This window comes from Telopea speciosissima, chromosome 6 (genome assembly GCF_018873765.1).
Source record: "Telopea speciosissima isolate NSW1024214 ecotype Mountain lineage chromosome 6, Tspe_v1, whole genome shotgun sequence".
Classification (NCBI taxonomy): domain Eukaryota; kingdom Viridiplantae; phylum Streptophyta; class Magnoliopsida; order Proteales; family Proteaceae; genus Telopea; species Telopea speciosissima.
In genome coordinates this window covers 67,582,667-67,609,400 of record NC_057921.1, presented here as the reverse complement: position 1 = coordinate 67,609,400, position 26,734 = coordinate 67,582,667, and the positions used below count along the sequence as shown (strand labels likewise).

The 26,734-nt window shown below is 38.5% G+C and overlaps 1 protein-coding gene across 4 annotated transcripts in view; it reads left to right on the top strand.

Moving 5' to 3' along the window:
- The window catches only part of LOC122664846 (endonuclease MutS2), a 120,086-nt gene that overhangs the window by 85,247 nt on the left and 8,105 nt on the right, over positions 1-26,734 (top strand). For 3 of the 4 annotated variants that reach the window (XM_043860857.1, XM_043860856.1, XM_043860858.1), the window contains exons 14-17: positions 8,471-8,601; positions 8,823-8,905; positions 23,664-23,767; positions 24,329-24,399. In XM_043860857.1, coding sequence (XP_043716792.1) covers positions 8,471-8,601; positions 8,823-8,905; positions 23,664-23,767; positions 24,329-24,399 — 389 coding nt within the window. The remainder of the gene's footprint in view (positions 1-8,470; positions 8,602-8,822; positions 8,906-23,663; positions 23,768-24,328; positions 24,400-26,734) is intronic. The other variant, XM_043860859.1, reaches the window with a different exon arrangement.

Genomic DNA, 26,734 nt, shown 5'->3' with positions numbered 1-26,734 from the left:
TCAAATAGGGGAATGTATCAAAAAAGAATGGCAGTTCCGTAAATAACCAGAATTTTGCAAGGGTCCCTTGGTAAATAAGAAAGTAATGGGTCATGTAGGGAATTCGATTTATAAATGGGGGACAGACTTGGAAGGAGAAAACTCTTAATGGCAAGATGTAAATAGACATGAAATGGATGGGTAATAATTAAGGAAGGGTAATATGAGCATTAAATACCAAAGAGGTTAATAGGGGAGAATGAACCGTGAGTATGGATAACCCATCGTCTTCAACCTCAAGGCTCCAAACAGCAGCGGAAACCAAGGAAGAAGAGGAACCAGCGACAGCGGCAGCGGCAGGTCATCGACTTCAACCTTACGAAACCCAGCCACAACTCCAAAACTCTCCTCCAGATGCAACGATACAAACAAATACGAAATTTGAATCGCAGGGTGCAACATCAGCATCGATAGGGGCATTACAAGTCCAAATAGATTCAGCAAATCAATACCCAGATAAGCAAACGAAGCAGCAATCGACTCCAGGAGACAGCATATACTCCATCGACCAAACCATATTCAGCGATTTCAGAACTCCAAAATCGATAGCAGAAACCAGATAATCTATACGGCAGAATAAACACCACGGCCAGCAAACCTGAATTTGATTCCACAAATATCAGAAATCATCAGCAGGATTCTTCAACCAGACGGAAATTGCACAGCAGGAAACCAGAGTTCGATTGCACAGCAGCAAACCAGGGCAATAATACCACAAATCTGCTGAATCGCATAAGGAGAAAAATAATTCCACACCACCTGCAGTGATGAATCTAAGATTCCAGATCAAGCCATCATACCAGGAATCCAATCGACTCCAGAAAACCAGAAACAATAGCAGTAGCGATACCAGAAAGGATTCCAGAAATATCCACTGAATAAATCTTCAGCGTGAACCCGTAAAGACCAACAAACGACTGTGGAAGATTAAAAAAAAAAAAAAAATCGATAAAGATTAAATGGACAGGAAACCCTAGTTCTTCTTTTCTTTCTATGAACTAGGGTTTCTCCATAAATTGGAGAACTTTGAAACGACTCTCAAAACTGCAAACCAAAAGAGAATCAATCACTGGTTACAACAACTCTGATACCTTGTTGGTTGAACCGTGGGTCAGAGAGAGGAAATACAATAATTGAATGGCTTGTATTAATGATAGAAAGGCCCCTCTATTTATAATAGAGGGGAAGTTACAAATAAAGTAAGCCAGGCGATGTGGGACTAAACCCACACAGCCAATATAAACTTAACACATTAAATAACATAAAAAATACCCCAAAAGGACCAGAATACCCCCCACGGTATTCTGGTGTACATTATTCTAACACTAACCAATTTGTATCTTATCTTTAGGGAAAGGGTTTGCTAGGACACGAAGGACAAATTTTGGCTTTTTTTTCAAAACCCTGATAATATCGATCTAGGGTTTCTGGGCTTCTGTTAATGCTGATTTTTGGAGGAGTGTTTCACCATCACCTAAGGAGCAATCGATCTGTTTATCAGCCACATCAGCTTTGTTTTTTGGTTCTCTTTCACCTGGACAGCTTCTTGCGATTTGGGTTTTCTCCCAAAACCCTAACAGGATCGATCTCACTCTCCTCTCGTCATCTGCAGCCTCTTTTTGGAGGAGTGCCACATCTTACCAGCAAGAGCACTCGATCCCTGTTTGGGCTGGTTCCCACAGTTTATTGTGAAGATCTTGTTATTTTTTGACTTGGTTCTCTTCTATTGTGCCCTAATGTCTGACAGCACTTCTACTGAACAGCCACGACAAGAGTATCTTCCCTTTTCTTCCTCCATCAAACTTGATGGAATTAATTACCTGATGTGGTCCAGGTCTACATATCTCACTATTGCAGGCCGTGGTCTCACTGGACAAATCACTGGCTATGCCGAGAAACCATCTACTGCTGGTCCTCTTCAGGATCGATGGATCTCTAATGACTCTCAAGTCATGTGTTTTTTACTTAACTCCATTCAACCAGATCTGGCCAATGGTTATTTGCTACTCGAAACTGCTGCTCAGATTTGGATGGCTGCGAAGGAAACTTATGGACAGGTTGGAATGAATGCCCAGGTTTCTGAACTCCGCTAGAAGATTCATGACACTACTCAGAAAGACCTTTCCATCTCCAAGTATTATGCTGTCCTTTCGTAGTCTTTGGCCCCATCTGTGATGTAAATCCAAGCCTCCTCGAGTTGAAGAAACCACCCTAGGCATAGGGTCATAGTAGGAGCCTTAGATTAGTTCTATACTTAGTTTCATTTTTAAGTTTTTAATTGAACCGGTCCAAAGTGGTTGCATCCAATTGGTTCAATTTAAGTTGGTCTAATTTAAATGATTTAATTAAGTGCCTTTTATTTTAAGTTATTAGGGGTAGATAGGTCTTTTAACTCTTTTAAACTTTTAAGTTGTTTTAATTAGGTCCACCCCTCCACGATTTAGTGAGGGAGTGTTTTGTTTAGATTAGGATTTCGCCTATGGCCTTCTATTATTAATATTGAAATCGTGGGAGGCTCCCCCACAGTTTAGTTTCAAATAAAAAATATTTGTTTTGCTGCTGCCATTGCTGCTGCTGTTGAGCTCTACATGAGTTTGCCTTTTGAGTAACTTAAAGGTGAAGGGCTGGTGGATCTCCAGTGACTCCTTGCATCTTGTAGACCGGGAGGTCCTCTTTTAGTTCTTCTCAACCTGCTGTTGCTGCAGATTTGCAAATCAGTAAGTGATTTACAGTTTTGTAATTAACCTTCTTCTTCTAGTCCTCCAACCAAGCCATGCCTATCCTAATTGATCCCCATTGTTTTCCTCCATTAAAAAACCCATCGATCCCCATAAACCCTAATTCTTCTAAAATCTGTCCAGCACCATTCCCTCATTAGAACACCACCAAAATTGGACCACAACTCCCTCTCCTCACCCCTTACACTCGATCTGAATACTAGGGCCATTCTCCCTTCAAAAACCCTAATTCCCCTCAACCCTATTAAAACCCCAAAACCCTAAAACCAGTCTAGACCAATCTAGCCATCTAAAACCCTTCAAACTTCAACCGAATCTCCCTCTTATCCTTCCTAACACTCGATCCAAAGCCCTGCCCCAAAATCCCATCTTAAACCCTAGTTTTGGTTGTTTTCCTATCTTCCAAAACCCGAAACCCTAACCCTAATTTCTGAAATTTGAAATTTTATTCAAACCTTGTTCAAACCTACATATTTAGCTTCCCCTAAACCTGCCTATTAATACTATATAAGACCCATCTCCAAATTCATAAACCTATAGATTTGACCTAAAATACCCCAATCTGCCCCAATCGACCTCCACCTTTGTGAGGGTCTGATCTACCTGGCTCCTAGTAGGTCTTCTACCTATCTAGGACTACATTTAATGGTATCAGATCCCAAAACATATCAGAGAGGATGTTCCAAATGCAAGCAACTTCCATCCACTGTAGCACTAGTACCCATTCAGTCACCAACTCTGGATCCGGATCATCTACCCACTACAGGTAAAACCCCTTCTCCTGAGTTACCTATTGCTCTTTGCTAAGGTACTAGGACTTGTACTCAACATCCTATATCTCATGTTGTCTCCTATAATTCCCTTTCTCCATCCTTTCGTGTTTTTGTTTCTTCTCTTTCTTCTGTTTGTATTCCCCAGAATTGGCAGGAAGCTCTTACAGATGGAAAGTGGAAGGCAATCATGATGGGAGAAATGAGAGCCTTGTAAAAAAATGATACATGGGTTCTTGTGGTTCTTCCTCCAGGGAAAAGACCAGTTGGATGTAAATGGGTGTTTGTGGTGAAACAGAAGGTTGATGGCATTGTGGATCGATATAAGGCACGATTGGTGGCAAAGGGGTTCACTCAGATATTTGGGATTGACTACCAGGAGACCGTTGATCCTGTTGCTAAACACAACACCGTCAGAGTGCTACTATCTTATGCAATAGATCTGGGATAGGATTTACAAGAGTTAGATGTGAAGAATTCCTTCCTCCATGGAGAGCTGGAAGAGGAGGTATGTATAGACATTCCACCTGGGTTCTCATGTGACAAAACCAGCGACAAGGTATGTAATTTGAAGCGTGCTTTATATGGGCTAAACCAATCACCTCATGCCTGGTTTGGAAGATTTCATAAGGCTATGGTTTCTGTGGGATATAAGTAAAGTAGTGCTGACCATACTCTGTTTATCAAATGAAATGGTGATATAGTAACCATTCTCATAGTCTATATGGATGATATTGTGGTAACAGGGAATGACCAGTTTGATGTAAATGGGTGTTTGTGGTGAAACAGAAGGTTGATGGCATTGTGGATCGATATAAGGCACGATTGGTGGCAAAGGGGTTCACTCAGATATTTGGGATTGACTACCAGGAGACCGTTGATCCTGTTGCTAAACTAAACACCGTCAGAGTGCTACTATCTTATGCAATAGATCTGGGATAGGATTTACAAGAGTTAGATGTGAAGAATTCCTTCCTCCATGGAGAGCTTGAAGAGGAGGTATGTATAGACATTCCACCTGGGTTCTCATGTGACAAAACCAGCGACAAGGCATGTAATTTGAAGCGTGCTTTATATGGGCTAAACCAATCACCTCATGCCTGGTTTGGAAGATTTCATAAGGCTATGGTTTCTGTGGGATATAAGTAAAGTAGTGCTGACCATACTCTGTTTATCAAAAGAAATGGTGATATAGTAACCATTCTCATAGTCTATATGGATGATATTGTGGTAACAGGGAATGATGGTGATGAGATCAACAAGTTGAAGACTTTCCTTGGCCGTGAATTTGAAATAAAGGACATTGAAAAACTGTAGTACTTTCTAGGTATAGAGGTTGCATGATCTCAAAGGAAGTATATCCTAGATCTATTATCTGAGACTAGGATGTTAGGGTGTCACCCTTTTGATACACCTATGGAGGCTACTACAAGACATAGTTCTAAAACTCGTCTCAACTCTGCGAGATCTTGCCGAGTTTCTCGGTTTTTTGAGAACCCACGACGAGATGGGATACAATATACATAAGTCCAATATCTCACCGATATCTCGGATCTCGGTTCGAATTCTCGGGTTGACCCAGAAAATGGACCATCTACTAGTTTATTTACGTACCTAACTCGATAAAACTCGACATATCTCGATCGAGTTCTGTCCAAAGCTCCCAAAACTACTATCTTCTTCGGAAAATCTTGGTATACAAACATTTATTTATGCCAGGAACCAAGACAGACACTTATTTATGCCTAATATCATAACATTTACTTAAGATATTATTCATAAATAAGCCAATACCCCCCCTATTTAAATCCAATAAAATAGTTAAAAAATAAAATTCCAAAAGGAAAAATAGTCAACCCCCCAATTCAAGAACAAAAACTAGATTTTCGACGGTAGGTGCAATTTTCAACTTTCTAATGCTTGGGTTTTTCTCAAATCTAAAAATTCTATAAATCTTAATATGGTAAAACATTGCTAAAAACCAAAAGTGCGGTAAAATATTCATTTGTTTTGATGTCCAAAAAATTATTTTCATTCAGAGCGATTTTGACAGCATTCGTGCACACCAAATTAAGTTTGACCAGTACATAACTCCTTCAATATAAATCAGATTTAAGCAATCTTGGACTTGTTGGATATTAGGCATAAATAAGTATGTTTGTCCTGTGTCTGTCCTGGTTTCTGGCATAAGGAAGTGTCTATCCTGCTTTCCCACTAAGTGAAACTCCTATTTGGACTTTGTTTTTGCAAAATCTGATAGTGCCATTGTGTTTAAATGGCCTAAAATAGGCTGAGTACCAAGTTTCAGACCCAAACAAGGTCTAAAACCCACCGAGTTGAGGCTTCGAGTCGAAAAAAATAAATGCACCAACTCGGCAAGATCTCGGCAAGATCTTGACTCGACTTGGTTTTTCCAAGGGCCGAGTTGGTATCGAGTTCTGAGTTTTAGTGCCTTGCTACAAGACTCCAGGAAAAAGAGGGGGAACCGGTTGACAAAGGTCGTTACCTGCATCTAGTAGGGTAACTTATTTACTTCTCTCACACATGACCAGACATAGCCATTACCATGAGTTTGGTAATAGCCATTACCATGAGTTTGGTAAGTCAGTTCATGCATGATTCTTATTCCTCTCATATGGATGCTGTTCTTCGTATTCTTCGTTATTAGAAGTCGGCCCTGGGAAAAGGAATTCTCTTATCTCCTCATGACCATCTACGAGTTGAAGCATATACTGATGTTGATTGTGTTGGATCTTCTGATAGAAAGTCCATATCTGATTATTCCTCTTTTGTAGGTGGAAATTTTTCACTTGGTGTACCAAGAAACAGAACATGGTAGCAAGGTTCAGTGCTGAAGCAGAATTTCGTGCTATGGCACAAGGCATTTGTGAGCTGTTATGGCTTAGAGGTTTACTACAAGATCTTGGTGTTCCTGTCTGTCTCCCTATGATGTTGTATTATGACAACAAGGCTACCACTAGCATTGCTCATAGTCTGGTTCAGCATGATCGTACCAAGCATGTGGAGGTTGATAGGCATTTCATCAAAGAGAAGCTGGAAGGAGGACTGATCTATGTTCCTTTTGTGAAGTCTGCTGATCAACTGGCTAATGTGTTCACTAAAGGGTTAAGTGGGAAAGTCTTTCATCCTATTTTAGTCAAGTTGGGCATGTTTGATATTTATGCTCTAACTTGAGGGGGAGTGTTAAAATATTGTATTTAGTGCCGTGGGGGTATTTTAGTCATCCTTCTTATTTTCCATTATAACTGACTCTAATTAAATAGAGTCGGCTATGTGGGGGCAATTCTGTAATTTTTTCTCTCCCCTCTTCTATTATAAATAAAGGGCTTGGATGTTCATTAACACATCCAAACATTGAGCTCTAAATTCTTTCACGTTAATAGTTTGGAAGATATAACTTCATTGAATCTTCTGTGTAATATCTTATATTGTATAGCCTCTGTTGAAACCCTCTACTTTTCTAGGGTTCCAAAAAGTGGTGTGGAGAACAAATGAGCTTGGTTAACTCTCAAACTCGCTCTGATACCATGTTAGAAACTAGGTATGAATCGATTCTTGCAAAGGAACAAGGATTAACAGCTAGGAAAAGGAGAAGGGGAAAAGGAGGAAGAAGAAGAGTTGAGAGAAATCGTGGGCGAGTGAGAATAGACTCCACTTACCTATTTTTTTCATTAGCAACTTCTTGAAATTACATATGCCTCCCTGGGGAGGTAAAAAATTTAAAAAACAAAAGATAAAATTACAACTTAACATGACTTATAATAAGCCAGTGACAAATACCCCTTACAACATAAACACTAACAAGACCTACCTTGGTGATTTTACCCTAAGGGGCAGCCAAACATGACTGAGAGGAAAACATTGAGCCAACTTAAATTTTATTCGAGCAAACACTTCAATTCTATTGTTTCTGGATGTGAATATGCCTTCACTATTCTAAAGGCACTTAAAATTATCGTGGTTATTTATTAGTTAATGATACCTTCAACAACTGCAAACTGCACACTCTAGCTCATTCCAATGCACCATGATGCTGTTGCAACATCTCTCTCTCTCTTTCTCAGGCATGAGAGTCTCAACTCTCAATCAAAAAAGAAAGGGGGAAGCAAGATACAACACAATGGAGAAGAAAAGCCCCCAGTTAAAAGGAAAAAAAAAAAAAAAAAGTTTGAAATCACTTTGCATAACTCAGCCATACTCAAAATTCTTTGTGGGCATGAAACAGTGTGCCCTCAAAAACCATACTAGAAAAGGGAAGAGAAAGGAAAAGATAAACAATAAGCGGGTGAGTACAGTAAAGAAAAACTAAACCTATAGACTATACCAGCTGGCCGAACCATCTAGCATTATAAACTATGCCAGTGACCAAAGCTGTTAAGACTCAAAAACAGATCTATAACCAAATCTGCTTTAAAACAAGTGTCCTGAATTCTTTCTGAAAGAAATACATAATAACCTCAAGATCTATTCCATAATCCTGGGAGACTTCTTGAAACTGTTTCAGGTTCCTCAAAATCAATGCCTTAATGGAGTGGAATCTACATTGTAAGAGTAAAAATTTGTGGCCAAGTAATTTTAAGTGTTCCATTCAAATCAAATGAGCATTAGTCTACTTATCTTCATGAACTTAATAGTAGGGCCTGAGACAATTGTGAGCTTGAATCTGTATTGTTCTTCAGCTTTTGACCAAACCCTGGGCCTACATTTTAGGCTTTATATGCTTTGGGCCGATCTCCATCAACGTTCGTTGATCTGAATCCGTTTTGGGCTGAAAAAGCCAGGACAGCAGTCTCCTTCCCCCCCCCCCCCCCTCTCTATTTCATTGAGAATTTTGGATCGAGGAATTTGTTCTTTTTCCCCTGCTATGACTTGAGCTACATCATATCCCTTGGTGTATTTTAGGTTGGTGCTGGGACTAACCCACTGGAAGGAGCTGCACTGGGAATTTCACTTCTGGAATCTTTTGCAGATTCTGGTGCTTTGTTGACAGTAGCCACAACTCATCATGGTGAACTCAAAACTCTCAAATACAGGTATAAATATTTCAGTGTTCTTGATGGATTCGTCCATTTGACATTGTTAATGATAGTTCCCATACATTTCTCATCTCAGAAAGTAACTGTCAGTACCGTTAGCTACTATAGTACTTCATATATAGGTGTAATTGGAATTTAAGCAATTTTAGCTATGGAGGCTAAACTACTTCCTTCATACTGTTCGATTCATGTTTTCAACTTTCAAAAACATTTTACAGTAATGAAGCCTTTGAGAATGCGAGTGTGGAATTTGATGAAGTCAATCTAAAGCCAACTTATAAGATACTCTGGGGCGTACCAGGTTCTCTCTCTCTCTATGTTTCTCTCTCTCTCTCCTCCACACGGACGCACAGAGACATTTCATGCACGCACATGTGACTTTGTAATTCTAATGTGCCATCAATATTAGGTGTCTGGAATGATGTTTATGCTTCAGATGTTTGTATCTGTAGATAAAATAAATTGCAGCTGCATAACTGATTGCAGATTGAATCTTGAAATCCCCAGCAATTGAATTGTGTCCATAAACATATGAAGGTATTCTTTACATAAATGAAAGGGAGGGATTGTGTGGTGCGCATGCCGTTGTTTAATAAATAACCCTTGATAGAGTGTAATAACAGAATATGGTTTCTGTATCTGACCCCAATTATTTGGGCAAGGCTTAATGCTTTCTTGAGTTTAACTTATTGAATGTGCTCTTAATAGGATGATCCTAGATTTACAAGTATTTTTCTAGAAATATAGAATCACATGAATGTAGACATAGAATTACACTAAGATAATCATCATCTTCCACATTAACAACTTCCCTTCGATTCAGGACCCCATCTTCCCATTGGAACTATTTTGAGTTGAATTTCTTCTTAAATGGAAAGAAGTATATAAAGAGAAAATTCTGGGACTCCATTCCCCTATTCTCTTAACTCTATCATATCTTATTGCTAGGTGCTCTTTATTCTCTTGTTTCTGGAATTGTATTTACCTGTTAATAGCCTCCATTGCTTTTAGTTAGATTGTATGGTCAACATTCTCCAAACTAACCTAAAGTTCTCTTTACGAAAATCAGCTACTGTGTTCCAGAATTTAAGGTGGTTTATTGAAATGTCTTTAGCATGTGACCAGATGGGACATTACACTTTTATCACCTATTTGTTGGTAGTCTGATGGTCCAGCTGTCCGCTCCAAATGGTCCAGGATGCCCATTGTCTTTAGGCTTTGTTTGTTTCCAGGTAAAAATCAAGGAAAATAAAATTTTCAATTATAATCCTACCTTTTTGGCACTAATTTTACCTGAGAAATTTTCTTTTACACGGTATTAAGAGTTAAGGTGGTGTACTGCAAGGGTATACTTGTTATACCCTTGCTTATTAGGTCATATGAGTGGGTATATATCTTTTTTATATATTAATACATACTACTTCTGATTGGAGGTTTACACTATTCTTTCCAATCTTTAGCACTCTCCTTCGCTACCTTCTATTTTTTCTTCTTCTCTCTTTGTTTATGCATCATTATTGTTGGTTGTTTTGGATCTGAAACTGTTACATGGTATCAGAGCAATTAACAATCAACAACTTCGATCTATCTTCTTGTTTTGAGGATCCCATTAGGGTGTCCTCTTTTTTAACTTTGCTGTTTTGTTTTTGTATGAAACCCTAGTTGATTAAACATGCAAAACTAGGGTTTTCTTTGGTTCAAGGGTCATATCCCCTGCCACAGCTTCACAGTTTGGAAAGCCCTTACCCACTGCCTTCCCACCTAGTCCTTCCTCCTCCGCAGATAGATGCTTGTTCCCCTCTTGTGTTCTCTGTTGGAATGGTTAGGAGGACATTGACCACCTTTTCTTCTCCTGTCCCTTCGCAGCCTCAGTTTGCAAAAGGCCTTGGAAAGCTGCTGGCCTAGTCCCAGAAGAATCCTCCCCTTCTCTAGGGAGTGGCTTTGGATGGACATGACCTTCTCAAGTAGCTTTTGTGATATTGCAGACAAGCTTGTTGGTGCCATCATCTCCCACATCTGGATGGAGCAGAATCTTCGAAGGTGAACTCCAACTCCCGTTCCTTCGACTTGATTTGGAAAGCCATCTACCTTGATGTTAGCTCCAAGCTTCACTTGTTGCCTTATCGTTCTGTTATTGATTCCCTAAGGAACAAGCTTATTGTTGTCTCTTAGGGTTTACCTGCTTCCGTGATCTAGTCTCCTGTCCTTTCCTCTTAGGGCCAGGAACAAAGAAGAGGGGAGAAATCGCAGGAAGAAAGAAGGGGGGGGGCTGTTAAAGTTCATGTAATAAGGGTACTTTGGGTATAGGTTATTATGTTGTTGTAATGTCCCGAACCTAGACAAGGTTCTAGGAATTGCTCTCACAAGTATCGACCCAGTAGGTCACAAATAAACATGTAAAAGTAGTAGCAAAAGTCCCAATATTGCATACAACACAGCAGAGGCATAAAGGTTAAGTTACAACTTAAGAGTTAATTTATGCACTGGTGGCAAATAGCTACATTTATGAATATACAAAAGTCTGAATAAAACATACCAAAGTGTTATTTACAATTCAAAAAGTCAACTGTTCTTAACATCACAAAATGTCTTTTGGGCCCTAACCTTGGGTTCTCAACTCACATACATGAGTTGTACAAGCCTCCTCATCTGAAAAATATCAATATATATATATATGGAGTGAGTTTACGCCTAGTGAGGTACACATGACTCTATACACACAAGCATTCAAAGATACAACAATGGATACAAAGACATAAATGACAAACCATAGGAATTCATTCTTTAATTAGTTAGGTCAGGTCTTGGCCATTTAATGAACTACCGTAGTGCACAATCTGTTGAGGGTAGTAGTCGATCTCATATCATTATTCTACTCGTATTCCCAAGCATTGCAGCCTTAGGGAGGATGATACAATGAGAATTATAGACGAGCTCTACTCCCGTGTATCCAGGCACCGGAGTCCTGGGGGAGGAACCCTCATCTAATAAACATCATGCTATTTAGACGAGCTCTACTCCCATGTATCCAGGCACCAGAGCCCTGGGAGAGGAACCTTCATCTAATAAGCATCATCTTAATATAAACAGGCTCTACTCCCATGTATCTTGGCACTGGAGCCCTGGGGGAGGAACCCTCATCTAATAAGCATCATACTAATGTAGACGGGCTCTACTCCCATGTATCCATGCACCGGAGCCCTGGGGGAGGAACCCTCATCTAATAAGCATCATACTAATATAGATGGGCTCTACTCCCATGTATCCATGCACCGGAGCCCTGGGGGAGGAACCCTCATCTATAAACATAATACTAGACATGTCTATTCCCTTGTATCCAAGCACCATAGCCCTGGGGGAGGACAAGCATCTACACTTTGTTTCAAACGACCGGAGCCCTGGGACGGGCGGGGTCCTACTCATCATAAGGCCCTCATCCAATACACAACCCCCTACTAGAAAGGGGACGATAGCCACAAGGATGTTTTACAAAGTTACCATTAACCATACATACATACATACCTCTCTTTCATTCATTTACTTCCATCTCTTCATTAACCTTTTCATTTCATATCATAACATGTGAAATCATTCTCATACATATTTCATTACATGGCATATATCAAATTTCATATCACATTCATAAACCATATGCATATCATTTCATATAAACATCTCATGTCATATCTCGTACAACATCCAAATATTATCAAGTAAACACTTTAAGCATTCCCATGGCATTCATTCATATAACAATATATAAATTAAGCATCATTCAATAAACACATCACATCATACAATTCATACCCATGCTTCCCTCATACAACATATATACACTGTATTATAGTATAGTCATAGATCCCTCACCTTAGACTCAACTTCTCTGTTTCTTCTTAATTTCCTTTCAATTCACTACTCCAGTAGCACTAAGACTCATTAAAATAATATAACAACATCATATAAATAATACCAAAGAACAGTAAGGCATTCCCACCATAATACAAATATTAATAAAATATTCAACTCCATCTAATATCAATAAAATAATAATGACATGTATGCGGTGTGTTACAGTTGTATTGTGCTTTTACTTTGGGTACCTTGGCTATCTTATGTTAGCATAGGGGTAAGTATGTAATTTCCCTTATGTGGCTAAGGTAATCAATATAGGGGAGAAGGATTTCCTTCTCACTTTGGGTACCATGTGCTTTCCTTTGGAAAGGAGCTGAAACCTCCATATTTCTCCACCCTCTCAATTGGGCCTCCGTTTGCCTTCGCAACAAGGAGGGTGGCCTTAGTTTGAGAAGGATTAAGGACTCCAACATGGTAGAGCCATCTCCAAAAAGATTGCCGATGGGACTTCCACTTCCTTTTGGCTTGAACATTGGCACCCCATGGGGGGTTCTCTCTTATGTGGTGGGTGCTAGATCGGTCTACTCATCTGGTATTGGAAAAAATTCTCCCCTATTGCCTCAATTATCTCCCATGGTTCCTGGTCCTTTTCCCTCTCCCCCTCCCATTCAGAGTGTATAATTTGGCTTCCCTCCCCTACTGGCATATTTTCTTCCTCTTCAGCCTGGAATTTTGTCCATGTTTGTGCCCCTGGTCCTTTGGCAGAAGGTTGCTTGGTTCAAGGACCACATCCCCTGCCACAGCTTCATTGTCTGGAAAGCCCTCACCCATTGTCTCCCCACCCAATCCTTCCTCATCCATAGATAGATCTTCGTCCCCCCAGTTGTGTCCTTTGTTGGTGTAATACTCTTGCCCAAAATACAAGGGTATTTTGGATTTTTCACTGTTGCCGCAAATTCTGAGCCGACGGCCAACTGAGAAATTTGATTTTTTTGATTCGCAATCACTTGATTTTAAGGTAAGAAAGTTATTTATTAAGTATTTATTTTATTGGGCTTTGTACACAAGTTAGCAACTAGTCCAGTGATTGGAACCTAACCTAATTAGTGAGAGATAAGAGGTTCAAAAACCCATAGACGCATTAAGGAGGTTTTATTTAAGATTTAATAATTTTGAATCCTAGTCATTGGTGGGCCCCACTTGATAACTACCATGTGAGAGAAGGGTTTCAAATTAGGAGTGGGAGATTGCACGATGGATTAGAGTGGATTAAGGTAAGTGTATATTTTTTACTTTAAAGAGAGATTTGGAAGGTGAGAGAATAGAGGAGTAGAGATTCCCCACATTTGAGAGGGGGACTGCTGGGCAATTAAAAAATATAATAATAATAAACAAAGCCAAATCGGGGGGGGGGAGAGAGAGAGAGAATATAAGGAGAGATTGAGTCTTAGGAAACTGAGAGAGAGATAAAGGAAGGAGGACGGTTGGGAAAGATTCCTCTCAACCCAAAGCCGTGAGAGTTAGGGAGATAAATTCCCTCTGCCCCAAATCGTGTAAAAAAAAAAAGAGAAAAAAGGGGGAGAAAACAGAATCGTCAGAAGAAGAGAAGCAAGAGAGAAAGAGAGGGACTGCATTGGTTGTGCTTGTGTTGTGGATGGTCTCAGCACTCTTGATTTTTTTTTAAGTTCAAGGTTTTTTTTTGGTGAATAAATTGTATTACCAAACCCCAGGAAGGGGCGGGGAGAAAAAAAGGGGGGGGAGGATATACAAGGAGAAGAGGGGGAGGGGGAAACAAAGCCACAACCTTAAACCACCCTAAGAAGAGAGAGGGTTGGGCTGCAAAAGAGAAGTATCAAAACCCCAGGATGCAACAATATGCTTGTTCCTTGGGGAATCAAAAAAAGGCCTCTTAGGGATGAAGCTAAGCTTGGAGAAGACATTGAAAGAGATGGCTTTCCAAATCAGATCAAAAGATCTAGAGTTGGAGGTCCATCTCCTAAGATTCCTTTCCATCCAAATGTGGTAGATCGCAGAGCCAAAAATGAGCTTACCAACAGTGTCACAGATAGTGGCTCTAGAGAATGTCATGTCCAACCAGAGCCATTCTTGAGCAAAGGCAAGAGGTCTCCTACAACGAGGCCAAATGGATGTAAGGGCTTTCTTCCAGATGGTGGAGGTGAATGGGCAGGCAAAGAAGAGATGGGCTATGTCCTCGGTATCTTTCCAGCAAAAGACACAGGAGGGGGAAACAGGGATTTTACGATGGAGGAAGAAGGCTTAGGTGGGGAGGCAAAGGCTGAGGCCTGAGGGTTCTCCAAGTTGTGAAGCTATGTCTAGGGATGATTGTTCGAGTTTTGATTGAAGGGTTGATTAAAAGCATAGTACTATATCTCGCGATATATCGGTATCTTGGGCCTACCGAGATATCTGAATCGCTGAAATATTGCATTTTTTCTGCAATATTTCGGGAGTCTATCTCGGTGGGTATTTGGCCATATCTAGGCCTGATACTTCATGGACACCCTTATTTAAGCTAAATAAACACATTTAAACCTTCATATTGCAAAAAAAATGAACTCAAAGTGGTGTTTTGGGTTTGCACCCTTGATTGACTGTATACGATCGGACCCTGTTGTATAAAATAGTTAAATACATATTGTTTAAGTACTAAAAGACATAATAAGAAATTTAAACAAAGTAATGAAACAAAAATAAAGTCAAATGTAGCCTTTAGTTTAAACTTTAAAGTTTAAACTCATAAGTGCTAAGTCATAACTCATAAACTTCATAATAGTCAATAGTTCAATACTTAATGCACAAAGTATTTCTATGAAATTTATCGAAATATACCAAAATTTACCGAAATATACTACTCGATACACAGTATTTCTACGAAATATACCGAAATTTTGCCGAAATTTGAACTTTCTTCATTTCGGAAGCCCATCTCGTCTCAATAGTGTCGAAATTACCGAAATTTCGGCGATGTATCGCGAAATTTTATACCATGATTAAAAGAGCAAGAAGAAGGGTAAGAGTGGAGTTGGATCTTCCAAAAGAGGTATGTTGAACTACACCATGTTTCAATTAAATTTTTTATATGCAACATGGGGGTAGACTAGGGTTTGATGCTTAAGGTTGTATTATGAATCTTCCATGGATGAATACACACATTGATCATGATTTTATAAGTGTATTTGTGGTCTCACAAGTTTGGAACATGATTTCTAAGCATTCAAATTCGGATTTGGGAAGTGATGATAGAGAAAATGGGATTTTTGCATGTGAAAAGTATTTTTTGGATGGACAGAACAGTAGACCGAAATCTTTCATGTTATTGACCATAGTTAGAAGTTGTTTCATGGTCTGAAATAATTATTGGGAGTGTATAATGTGAGTGTAGATGACCTTCTAAAAATTTCATTAATGTTGAAATTGAATTCATATGTCGAAAAATTCACGTACTAGGACAGGTTGCTGCCAGGGCAATTTTCTATACTCGAATTTGAAAATTAGAACAGACATATCTAGAAAAGGTATTTTGGTTTGAAATTTTTACTATAACTACCTTTATAAGTCTTCTAGCTATGCTCACTGGTTTGACCTGAATTGAATTCGGGAAAAGGGGGATAATTTTTACAAGTTAATGACTTAAAATTCTATGTCAGTCAGAAACGCTGTTTTAAAGTGATTGGAGATTTAACTTGGTGTGTATTTTGTGATGGGATCATAGTTCGAGAACTCGCGAGATCTCCCCGAGTTTCTCGGTTTTTCGAAATCCCGAGACGAGACTGCCTACGACTCTCAAAATGTCAATATCTCGCTAAGATCTTGGATCTCGGTCGAGATCTCGGTTTGACCTAGGAAAATGCCCATCTAGGTCCTTTATATGAGTGCCAAATCTCAAGATCTTACTGGAAAATCTTGGTATACAGACACCTATCTATGCCAGGAACCAAGACAGACACTTATTTGAATCCAAGTAAATGTTTTTGTATTTGTATTTCATTTACTTAAGATATTATTCAAAAATAAGCAAATATCCCCCTATTTGAATCCAATAAAAATAGTTAAAAAATCAAATTCCAAAAGGAAAAAAAGTCAACACCCCAGTTCAAGAACAAAAACTGGATTTTCGGCGGTAGATGCAATTTTCAACTTTCTAATGTTGGGGTTTTTCTCAAATCTAAAAATTTCATAAATCTTATTAGGGTAAAACATTACTAAAAACCAAAAGTGCGGTAAAATATTCATTTGTTTTGATGTCCAAAAAACTATTTTCATTCAGAGCGATTTTGACAGCATTCGCGCACACCGAATTAAGTTTGACGGCACACAACTCTTTCAATATAAATCGATTTTAGCAATCTTAGACTTGTTGGAAAGCTTTGTTTTGAAAGCTTTCCAAAGTCTAAGATTGCTAAAATCTGATTTATATTGAAAGAGTTATGTATCAGGCAAACTTAATTCGGTGTGTTTGTCCTGTGTCTGTCCTAGTTTCTAGCATAAGTAAGTGTCTGTCCTGCTTTCCTACTAAGTGAAACTCCTATTTGGACTTTGTTTTTGCAAAATCTGATAGTGCTATTGTGTTTAAATGACCTAAAATAGGTTAAATACCAAGTTTCAGACCTAAACTAGGTCTAAAACCCACCGAGATGAGGCTTTGAGTCGGAAAAAAAAAAGTGCACCAACTCGGCGAGATCTCGACTCGACTCGGTTTTTTCAAGGATCCGAGTTGGCACCGAGACCCGAGTTTTCGAACCTTAGATGGGATTTCTTTATGGTATTGAGATATGTGTGAAGTTTTTTTTCTTTTTTTTCTTTCGTTATAGACAAAACAGTATTACAGCAGAATTTTGAGATTTAATGGCATGATATAGAATGGAGAGGGAAGGGATATATGTGATAAGATTAAGTTAAATAAAGAATAATATTGATGTTGAGTACTTATATACACATGTTTAAAGAGACGTGACTTGTTTTGGGGAGGATCGTTAGAGGATCGAAGTGGCCATTGAATTATATTAGACGTTGACGAGATCATTAATTTAGGCGACATTGAGGTGAGTGAGACCCCACAAAACTTATGTATTATTTTCATATACAAACCACTTTTCTTTGATTTACTATTTTATGGAATTGCATGATTTGAAACAACATGACTATTTGTACATAATTGTTTTAAAGCATATTTTGAGGTACTCTACATGTTTTGAAACATAACTTGATTTCTATGGAAAGAATGCATTGTTGTGACTTTATCAAAAGCATGGTGAGACTTGATTCTTGATGATATATGACTTGAATGTAATACCGTTGTATTGCAACCCTTCTAATAGGGGGTTGTGTGTTGTGGTGGATTGTTGAGCACAAAAGTGAGGCAAGAGCATGATGTTTAAGGACATGGTCCGGTTCTGTGAACCAAGAGCTCGAAGCTCACAATTCCACTATGTTTGGGTATGTGAACTGGGGGGTGAGGCAAGAGCGTGACGTTTAAAGAACATGGTTTCCCCTCCATCGGAGCCCGTTACCGGCTCTGTGAGCCAAGAGCCGGAGTCCCATCCCATTGATTATATTGGTGATATGTTGATTGTTAGCAGTGCCACTTTATGGACCTACTGAGGCTATTAATTGGAACTGGTGTTATGATCATTTGAACTCATGACATGTTTTACTGGAATTTGTAATATTTTCAGATTTATACAACTTATGTTTTGAGATTTTATTATATATTTCTGGATATGCATCTGCTTACCGATATTTTATGTTCTGTTCCCTTTCATTCACTAAGTTTTCACAAGCTTACCCCTTTTATTAACCATACAAAGATAGAGAGTCAAGAGTCATGCTCATGTAATTAGTGCACTGCAGTTGTTGGAAGAGATGAGGATCAAATTGGGGATGTTTAGAACATCGATGGATTCATTTAAATTCTTTATTTGCAACGGTTGTAATGATTTTGGATTTGGATTTAACCTTAGAGACTTGGTTTGTTTGAAATTTGAATAGATGGATGTAATAGAGATTTATTTTCACTTTTAGTTGTGGTGTCACCAACACCTTAGTTTTGAATATTCGAATTTATATTAGTCAGATGTTGATTTTGATTGTTTAAGTCTTCCGTTGTGCTATATGATGGTATTTTCGAGGATCTATGTGGAGAATATGGCTAATGGTTCAGTTCTGGTTCATATCTCTAAAACCATTTCGATCTTGTGGATTTGTGTAACAATCCTTACCCCTAGGCCGGTTTGGGGGTGTTATAGTTGGAACGGTATAGAGGACACATATTACCTCTTCTCTTGTTCCTTTTCAACCTCCGTTTGGAAACGAGCCCTAGATAGTTATTGGCCTCGTCTTAGAAGATGCCTCTCCTTCTCTAAGGAGTGGCTTTGGATTGACATGACCTTCTCTGGAAGATCTCCTTGTGATATTGCAGGGAAGCTTATTTTTGGTGCTACTATCTCTCACCTCTGAAGGAGACCAAACAATAGCATCTCCAGAACCAGAAGGACTTCTGGGGATGGAACGAAGCGCGTTTTAAATTGTGGTCACCAGGAGGGAGCCCAACCATCAGGCCTAAGAATGCCCATAACCAAGGATTGCTTACAAAAGCCCATACTGTAAATGTCTCTAGCTTCGACAAAGTGGAGGAGAACACCCCGAGGGTACCAATGGTCAAAACGTGTTTTGTGATAACCAAGCCGATATCTACATTGCCAGCAAATTGGTGTTTCATGAGAGAACCTAGCACATTGAAGTTGACTACCACTTTGAGCGAAGTGTTGTTATGAAGAAGCTTATTGTTACAATGTTGCTCCATTCGTTTCGTCTGTGGATCAGTTAGCTGATATTTTTACCAAATCTCTTTTTGGTCCTACTTTCCATAAGTCTTGGTCCAAGCTGGGCATTGGAGATTTATATGTTCCAGCTTTGAGGTGGAGTGTTGAGCTGTGGTCCTAATGTCCTATATGTGTCGTATACCCTATTGGACGTAATACTCGTTGGCAGTGTTGGGTTTAGTATGTAATCATGGTAGAGTTTATCCTGAGGTGTTTAAGTTGCTTTAGTATAGTATGTAATCTCTTAGGTAGATAGTTTCCTTGTTGGGTTGTAAGTTTGTAACTCTATTTGATTCCCATCTACTATAAATAAAGTACAGAGGTCCAGCGATAGCATACACACTGAGTCTATCGCTTAGTTTCTTCTTTTCTCTCTCCATCGTCTCTCGCAGTTGTTGTTCTTATTCTTCTGTCCCTAGTTTGCTGGTTTTTAGTTTCTCTTAAGTTACAAAAGGGAAAGCGTGAAAGTCAGTTTTGTAAAACCGCCTTCACAAAGCAAAATATTAAGTAAGTGCCCATCCATGTGTTGTTACTCGTTAGGAGGAACCAACACCATAGACCTGAATGAAATCCAGGGGTGGTATTTGATTGAATTTGCATCTGAAATTCGATACATTGCTAATAAGACCACATCCCTTCTATCTCACAGTTGGAATAGCCTCAGGGGCCTCTCAATGCTGGACCATGTAATTGAGTTTTCCCCTTTATATGTGTGTGTGATATTGCTGAGTTGTTGATGTTGCTTCTTTGTATTTGTAGTTTTTTTTTTATCTTCTTTGGCTTTGCCACCAATCCATGTAGCTGACCCCATTTAGTTGGGATAAGGCTTAGTTCTTCTTGTTGTTGTCTGTATGTATATGTGTGTGTATGTGTGTGTGTGTGTGCCATATATTTCTGTTGCTTCTTGTTTGGATTGTTCAGACAATCAGACCCACAAGTTTCAAGAATTGGGATCGGATCGGCTGGATCGTTGTATGGAAAAATTCTAGATACCAAGAATATACTGATTCTTATCCAATCCAAATTTGGCCGGGGCTGATCTTGATCCCGATTCCATTTTTAGAATCCCTAATTAGACCCGATGGTTGGACCAGTCAAAGTGCTAGCTGCTGAACCGGAATGGTTCAGACTTTGGTCTGTTTCCAAAAGCATTGGTGTCAGCATGTTTTGACATGTTACTTAGATATGGTTATCCAACACATTTGACCTTCAAGTTCCATTGGCTTTGAGAGAATTCAGAGACATCTATTTAGTTTGTAATATTAAATTTACAGTCTAATGCTTGGGATGAGTAGATAATATACTTCAAGATCTCTTGTAACAACCCCAAACCTGGACAGGGTATAAAGTCTGTCCTCACCGGCATTGATCAAAAATCACCTTTCACAGTTGTATAAATAACCTAACTCCCATACAATTCATACATATACAGCGGAAGACTTAACACTACCAGAGTTGGGATTAAGACTAATACATGACATATATATAACACTGGTGGCAATTATACAAGTATTACAAAGCTCTGTGAATTTAAACTTTATTGCAAAACATGTTCTTTCTCTTTCTCACATAACTCTTACTATTTACAAACACTTCTATCAATCATGTTTCCTAGGTTGGTGCATCATGTATACTCACAACCCAAAGAGTCTGAAGTTGTACACACATCTCCTCTGAACTCATCATTTGAAAAGAATATTGATAACAGGGATGAACCAACAGCTCAATGAGGAAAACATAGTATAATACAGGCAAGTGCTAATGTGCATCTTTAACAGTGTACAAATAAGCATATTACGTTTTACTGTTGAGTTAGGTGATTAGGTCTTAAGTCATTATTGTGAAATACCGTTTGTGCACATACAGTTGAGGTTAGCCTGGCCTCGTGTCATCTATTCAACTCTTTATCTCAGTACTGCAGCCGGGGAGAGGAATGACACGGCTTGTACTCGTACTTGTGTTCTCATAGTCCCAAAGGATGGCTCGTAGTCCCAAAGGATAACTCATAGTCCTGAAGGATAGCTCGTAGTCCTGAAGGATAGCTCGTAAGAAATCTCATCCAGTACTTAACCCCTACTGGAAAGGGATGGTATTCACAGGGTCATGTTCTCTTAATACCACTATTACCAATCTCAAGCACTTGATTCACATATCTCATACACTTGTTCACATAACTCGTACTCTTATTCACATATCTCGTACACATACATATATCCACATAACTTGTCATGTAAAATCTCAACATAAACTTTTCATCATAATGCATTTCATATACTACCAACATACATTCACAACTCATGCACACAAGATAAGCATTCAATAAATCACATCATGCTCATTAACTAATTTACATTTCATAAGACACATAACCAAAATTATGCTTATACAATCCAAGCTACTAAGCCAGTACTTGTAAGTTGTAATAATTCACAATAAACAATGATATAAATAGACACAAGTACACCAAACAGTCATTCTATTATGCAGCAATACTAGCATGATTCCCTCACCTTGTTTCTTCTTGACACATACTATCACACTCACTAGCACTTGAGAAAATAGATATTCCTACATGTAAAAATAGCTAACATTAATATAGACAACATTACAGTAGCTAAAACATTACTATAGAACACTTTAAAGGTCCATTTAGATGACCCATACTTGTTCAGTTGTTCGAGGGTCAGTCTGCCAAAACAGTGCCCAAAATTCTGCTGGTGAGCTTGTTTTTTCTCTATTTCGACTTGGATTTAGACCCATTTAGAAGCATAATTGGGATAATCCTATTTCTATATAAATGATAGCCTTATGAGTCTAGTTTCAAAGAAAACTTGAATCATTCAATTCAGAGTTAAAACGAGGGAGATGTGCCTTCTAGACTACCCAAAGATCAATCTGCCAGAACCAGAAAACTCAACTGAAATAGAGGTTTTGAGTGGGGTTTAAGCCTCAACTCTTTGAAGCATTTTAATGGGGTTTTGAATCCTTTTAAAAACAAACTAAAACACTAATTAATTAATTAATCTATTCCTAATTCAAGATTAGCAAATCCAATTAAGAAAGTCAAGAGAACTCACTTGAAGGTTCTCCTCCACTCAAAATCTCCTTTCAATTTGAAGTTCCAGCATCACAGTGAATCAGTCTCCTCTTCAATTGATACTCCCTTTGAAGCAATAAACGAAACAAATTCTCAATACTCATCCACCACTTAAATCCATTATTAAAACTAATTGAAATTCTGAACTTTTACATACCTTAAGAATACTATATACAACATTATTCAGCTCTTCTATCCTCTCCCAATTTCACAAGTCCAAAACTAAACCCACAGAGCCACGATACACCCTCCTAGTTTGTTAATTCAACAATCCAAATCAAAGCAACTCATCTTAACTCCAGGTTCAGCAGCAACCCACTCTTTCATTCTCTTCTTCTTCTCTGTTTTCTAAGTCAACAAAACCAGAATCGAAGGAACCGATTCCTCTTATTAGTCTAGCTTAGAAAAGCTAACTAGGTACTATCTCAACTCACTGATCTGACTTTGGTCTAATTAATCCAACTAATCCCTTTACTAACTTAGATTAATTAGACTAAAAATACACCATTTACGTAGTCAAACTTAGCTTAACAAAATATTTGACAGCTCCTAGTCTAGCACATGACACCTCTTTGCCACCTCCTCCTTACCTTGCTATGTGGCTGAGTTCCTATTGCCACCACCACCTCCTTTGCTATACGGTAGCAGTCCATTACCATGCCACCACCTTCTTTCCTATGCATGTGGCTACCACCACCATATTTCCCATGCACATGGTGGCATCAACACATGAAACCGTGTAGCCTAATCCTAATCTGCCACCACTAAATATCCATTAAGTTACTTAATTCCTTCTTAGTCTAAATAATACTAATTACACTAAGAAACTATGCCCAGTACTAAGCTGCCACCTCCTACTTCACTATTCAAACAATAAAAATAGATCAAATAAACTGAATTAAATCCTATTAAAATCATTAAAATAATATACCTTACATTTTTATAAAATAAAATATTATCCTACTCAATAAAATAAGATATTAAATCAAAATATTGAGCATTATATATTTACATTATTAAGCCATTGATCAAATTCCAAAATTACAACTATGCCACTGCTTATTTTCATTAATAAAATAATACTAGAACATCACTCAAATAATAGTAAACATGATCTACATGCTGGGTGTTACATCTCTGCTATTCACACTTAGTTACTGTTAAGCCTATCCGTTGTTTTAAACACTATCTTCTTTTGTCTAAGCTACTAGTAGTTGTATTTCTGTCATTTTGTCATATTATTCTGTCTGTAACTTTCTTAAATACAGGGCGTTCAAATGCAGTCAATGTTGCTGAGAGATTAGGACTACCAAGAGCAGTTCTAGATAGTGCTCGTGAACTGTATGGAACTGCTATTGAAGAGATCAATGGGGTAACATTCATCAGCTGATATACATTCATCTTACTATGCCATTGATACCTGTATATATGCTTTTTTTTTCTTTAAATTGTTTTTATTTATTTATTTTACATCTATATGCTACAAGTTATCTTATAGAGGACTCAATCTTTGTTTTTACCATAAATGTATGGGAACCCCTCCTAAAGTTCTCTTAAATTTGTAGGATCTATAATAATGAAAAGTTTGGTTATATGTTGTCTATTTATATATTTTATTTTATCATATGGGATGAACAAAAATCCATCTGGTATCTCCACTTTCAATGCTTTCTACAATCAATTGTTGTTATAATGGACTTCTATTCATTTGGGAATAGATATTATTTGTAGACAACTGAATGCCATTAGGTTACGGTGTGTTACAAGCTATATGACTTGAACAGTTTGGCAATTTGTAGCTATGAGCCATCCCCAGTCAGTTACATTAATATAAATTGGATGGTTCATTAATTAGCACTGTCCTTGATGCTTTAATTAATATCTAATGTATTCTATTGATATACTCTACTAATACATGATTCACTGAATCCAGGTCATTATTGATATGGAGAGGCATAAAAAAGATTTTGAAGAGCATATTCATGAAGCTCAACATTATCTGATGTGAGAATCTTATCTGTGTCTCTACATACAGCTACCAGTATTTATAAAATTATCCAACTACTTACAAGCCAAGTCCTTTGATTTTGGAGGAGGTTCTGGAAACCAATGCGTCCATTCACATAAAGGAAGAGGTTGTAACTTTTTCAATTTTGACAACTTTTTCAACTTAAGTCTGGACTAGCTGGCTGGGGATTTTTGAGGAAGCCTGCTGAAGAAGGAGCCAACAAGTTGAATGAGACATCAAAAAATTTCTCTCTGAGAGGGTTGTTACTGAAGTTATCTTGGGCAGCAGATGCAAAAGTCTGAAAGCTGACCACTGTGAGGAGAGAGACTTCAGGCAATGGAATATGGTGCTGATTTGTGTTTCTTTGCTCTAGTGTGTTAGGATCACAGGCCTCCCTTTTCACATTTGTTGGGAAGGCTTTTCTTAAGACACTGGCAGTGTTTATGATAGGTTCAGTAGACTCTAGAATTATCAGTCTTGAGAAGTGGCATTGTAACATCCCGAACCCAGACAGGGTTCTAGGCACTGCTCTCGCAAGCGCTGAACCAGAAGGTCACAAATAATCATGTAAAAGTAATAGCAAAAGTCCCACTATCGCATACAACACTGCAGAAGCATAAAGGTTAAGTTATATTTTAAGAGTTCATTTATGCACTGGTGGCAAATAGCTACATTTATGCATATACAAAAGTCTGAATCAAACATACCAAAGTGTTATTTACAATTCAAAAAGTCAACTGTTCTTAACATCATGAATGTCTTTTGGGCCTCAACTCACATACACTATAGTTGTACAAGCCTCCTCATCTAAAAAATATCAACATAAATGGGGTGAGCTTACGCCCAGTGAGATACACATGATTCTATACACACAAGCATTCAAAGATACAATAATGGTTACAAAGACATTGATGAAATCTGAAAAATATGGGAGAATGACTTGTGTCAATGTGACACAGGCCAGCTTTATTTATAATAGAATAGAGGAACATTCGAATAGAGTACAAGACCAAAATACCCTTATGACAGTTCTACCCTTGTACCCATATTACAACACTCCCCCTCACATTGGTGCATATATATCTATCATGCCCAACTTGCTAACAAATGGAAACAAATAACCTAGGACTCAATCCTTTAGTAAGAACATCTGCAAGCTGATCATCTGAAAGAATGAATGTAATGTACATCTGACCGCTATCAAGTTTCTCTTTGATAAAGTGACGATCTATCTCCACATGCTTTGTTCGATCATGATGAACAGGATTATGAGCTATGCTGATTGCGGATTTACTATCAAAGTACAACCGCATAGGCTTCTCAACCTCAATTCCAAGATCTTGCAATAGCCCTTGGGAGCCAAAGGGCCTCACATATGCCTTGGGCCATAGCCCTAAACTTGGCCTCTGCACTAGAATGAGCCACAACAGTTTGCTTTTTGCTTCTCTAGATGACAAGGTTCCCACCAACATAAGTGCAGAGAGTGAGAGTTGAACACTGTCATCGGGTGATCCAGCCCGATCGCATTGGTATTTGTTTCAATGTTCATGTGACCATTGGGAGAAATAGCATTTCCCTTTCCTGGAGCAAGCTTTCAAATTGTTAACAAAACACTATTGGAGAATAATGCTTGGATGATTAATTATCACCCCAAGCACATCTATTTATAATCATAATAAAACAGAGAACATAGTTACATGAGCAATGTGGGACTAAACCACATGCAAGAGAGACATAAAAAATAATAATAATAAAAAGGGAAAAAGTCCAGAATACCCGCACGGTATTCGGCCCATATAATCCAACACTCCCCTCAAGTTGGTGCATATATATCATGCATGCCCAACTTGACTAAGATAGGAAGAAACATTTTGCCACTTAGTCCCTTCGTGAACACATCACTGATTGATCGCCGAGACTTCACAAAGGGAACACAAATGAGTCCGGCTTGCTTCTCCTTGATGAAATGTCGGCCAACCTCCACGTGCTTAGTACGATCATGCTGGACAGGGTTATGAGCAATGCTAATGGCGGCTTTATTGTGACAATAAAGCATCATGGGAAGATGGACAACACCACCAATATCTTGCAACAATCCTCTAAGCCACAGAAGTTCACAAATTCCTTGTGCTATCGCACGAAATTCGGCTTTAGCACTGGACCTTGTCACAACATTCTGCTTTTTGCTACGCCATATGACAAGGTTCCCTCCATAGTTTGAGAACTCACGAGATCTCGCCGAGTTTCTCGGTATTTCGAAAATCCGAGACGAGATAGGGGTCGAGTCACAAAAGTACAATATCTCGCCGAGATCTCGGCAAGATATCGGAT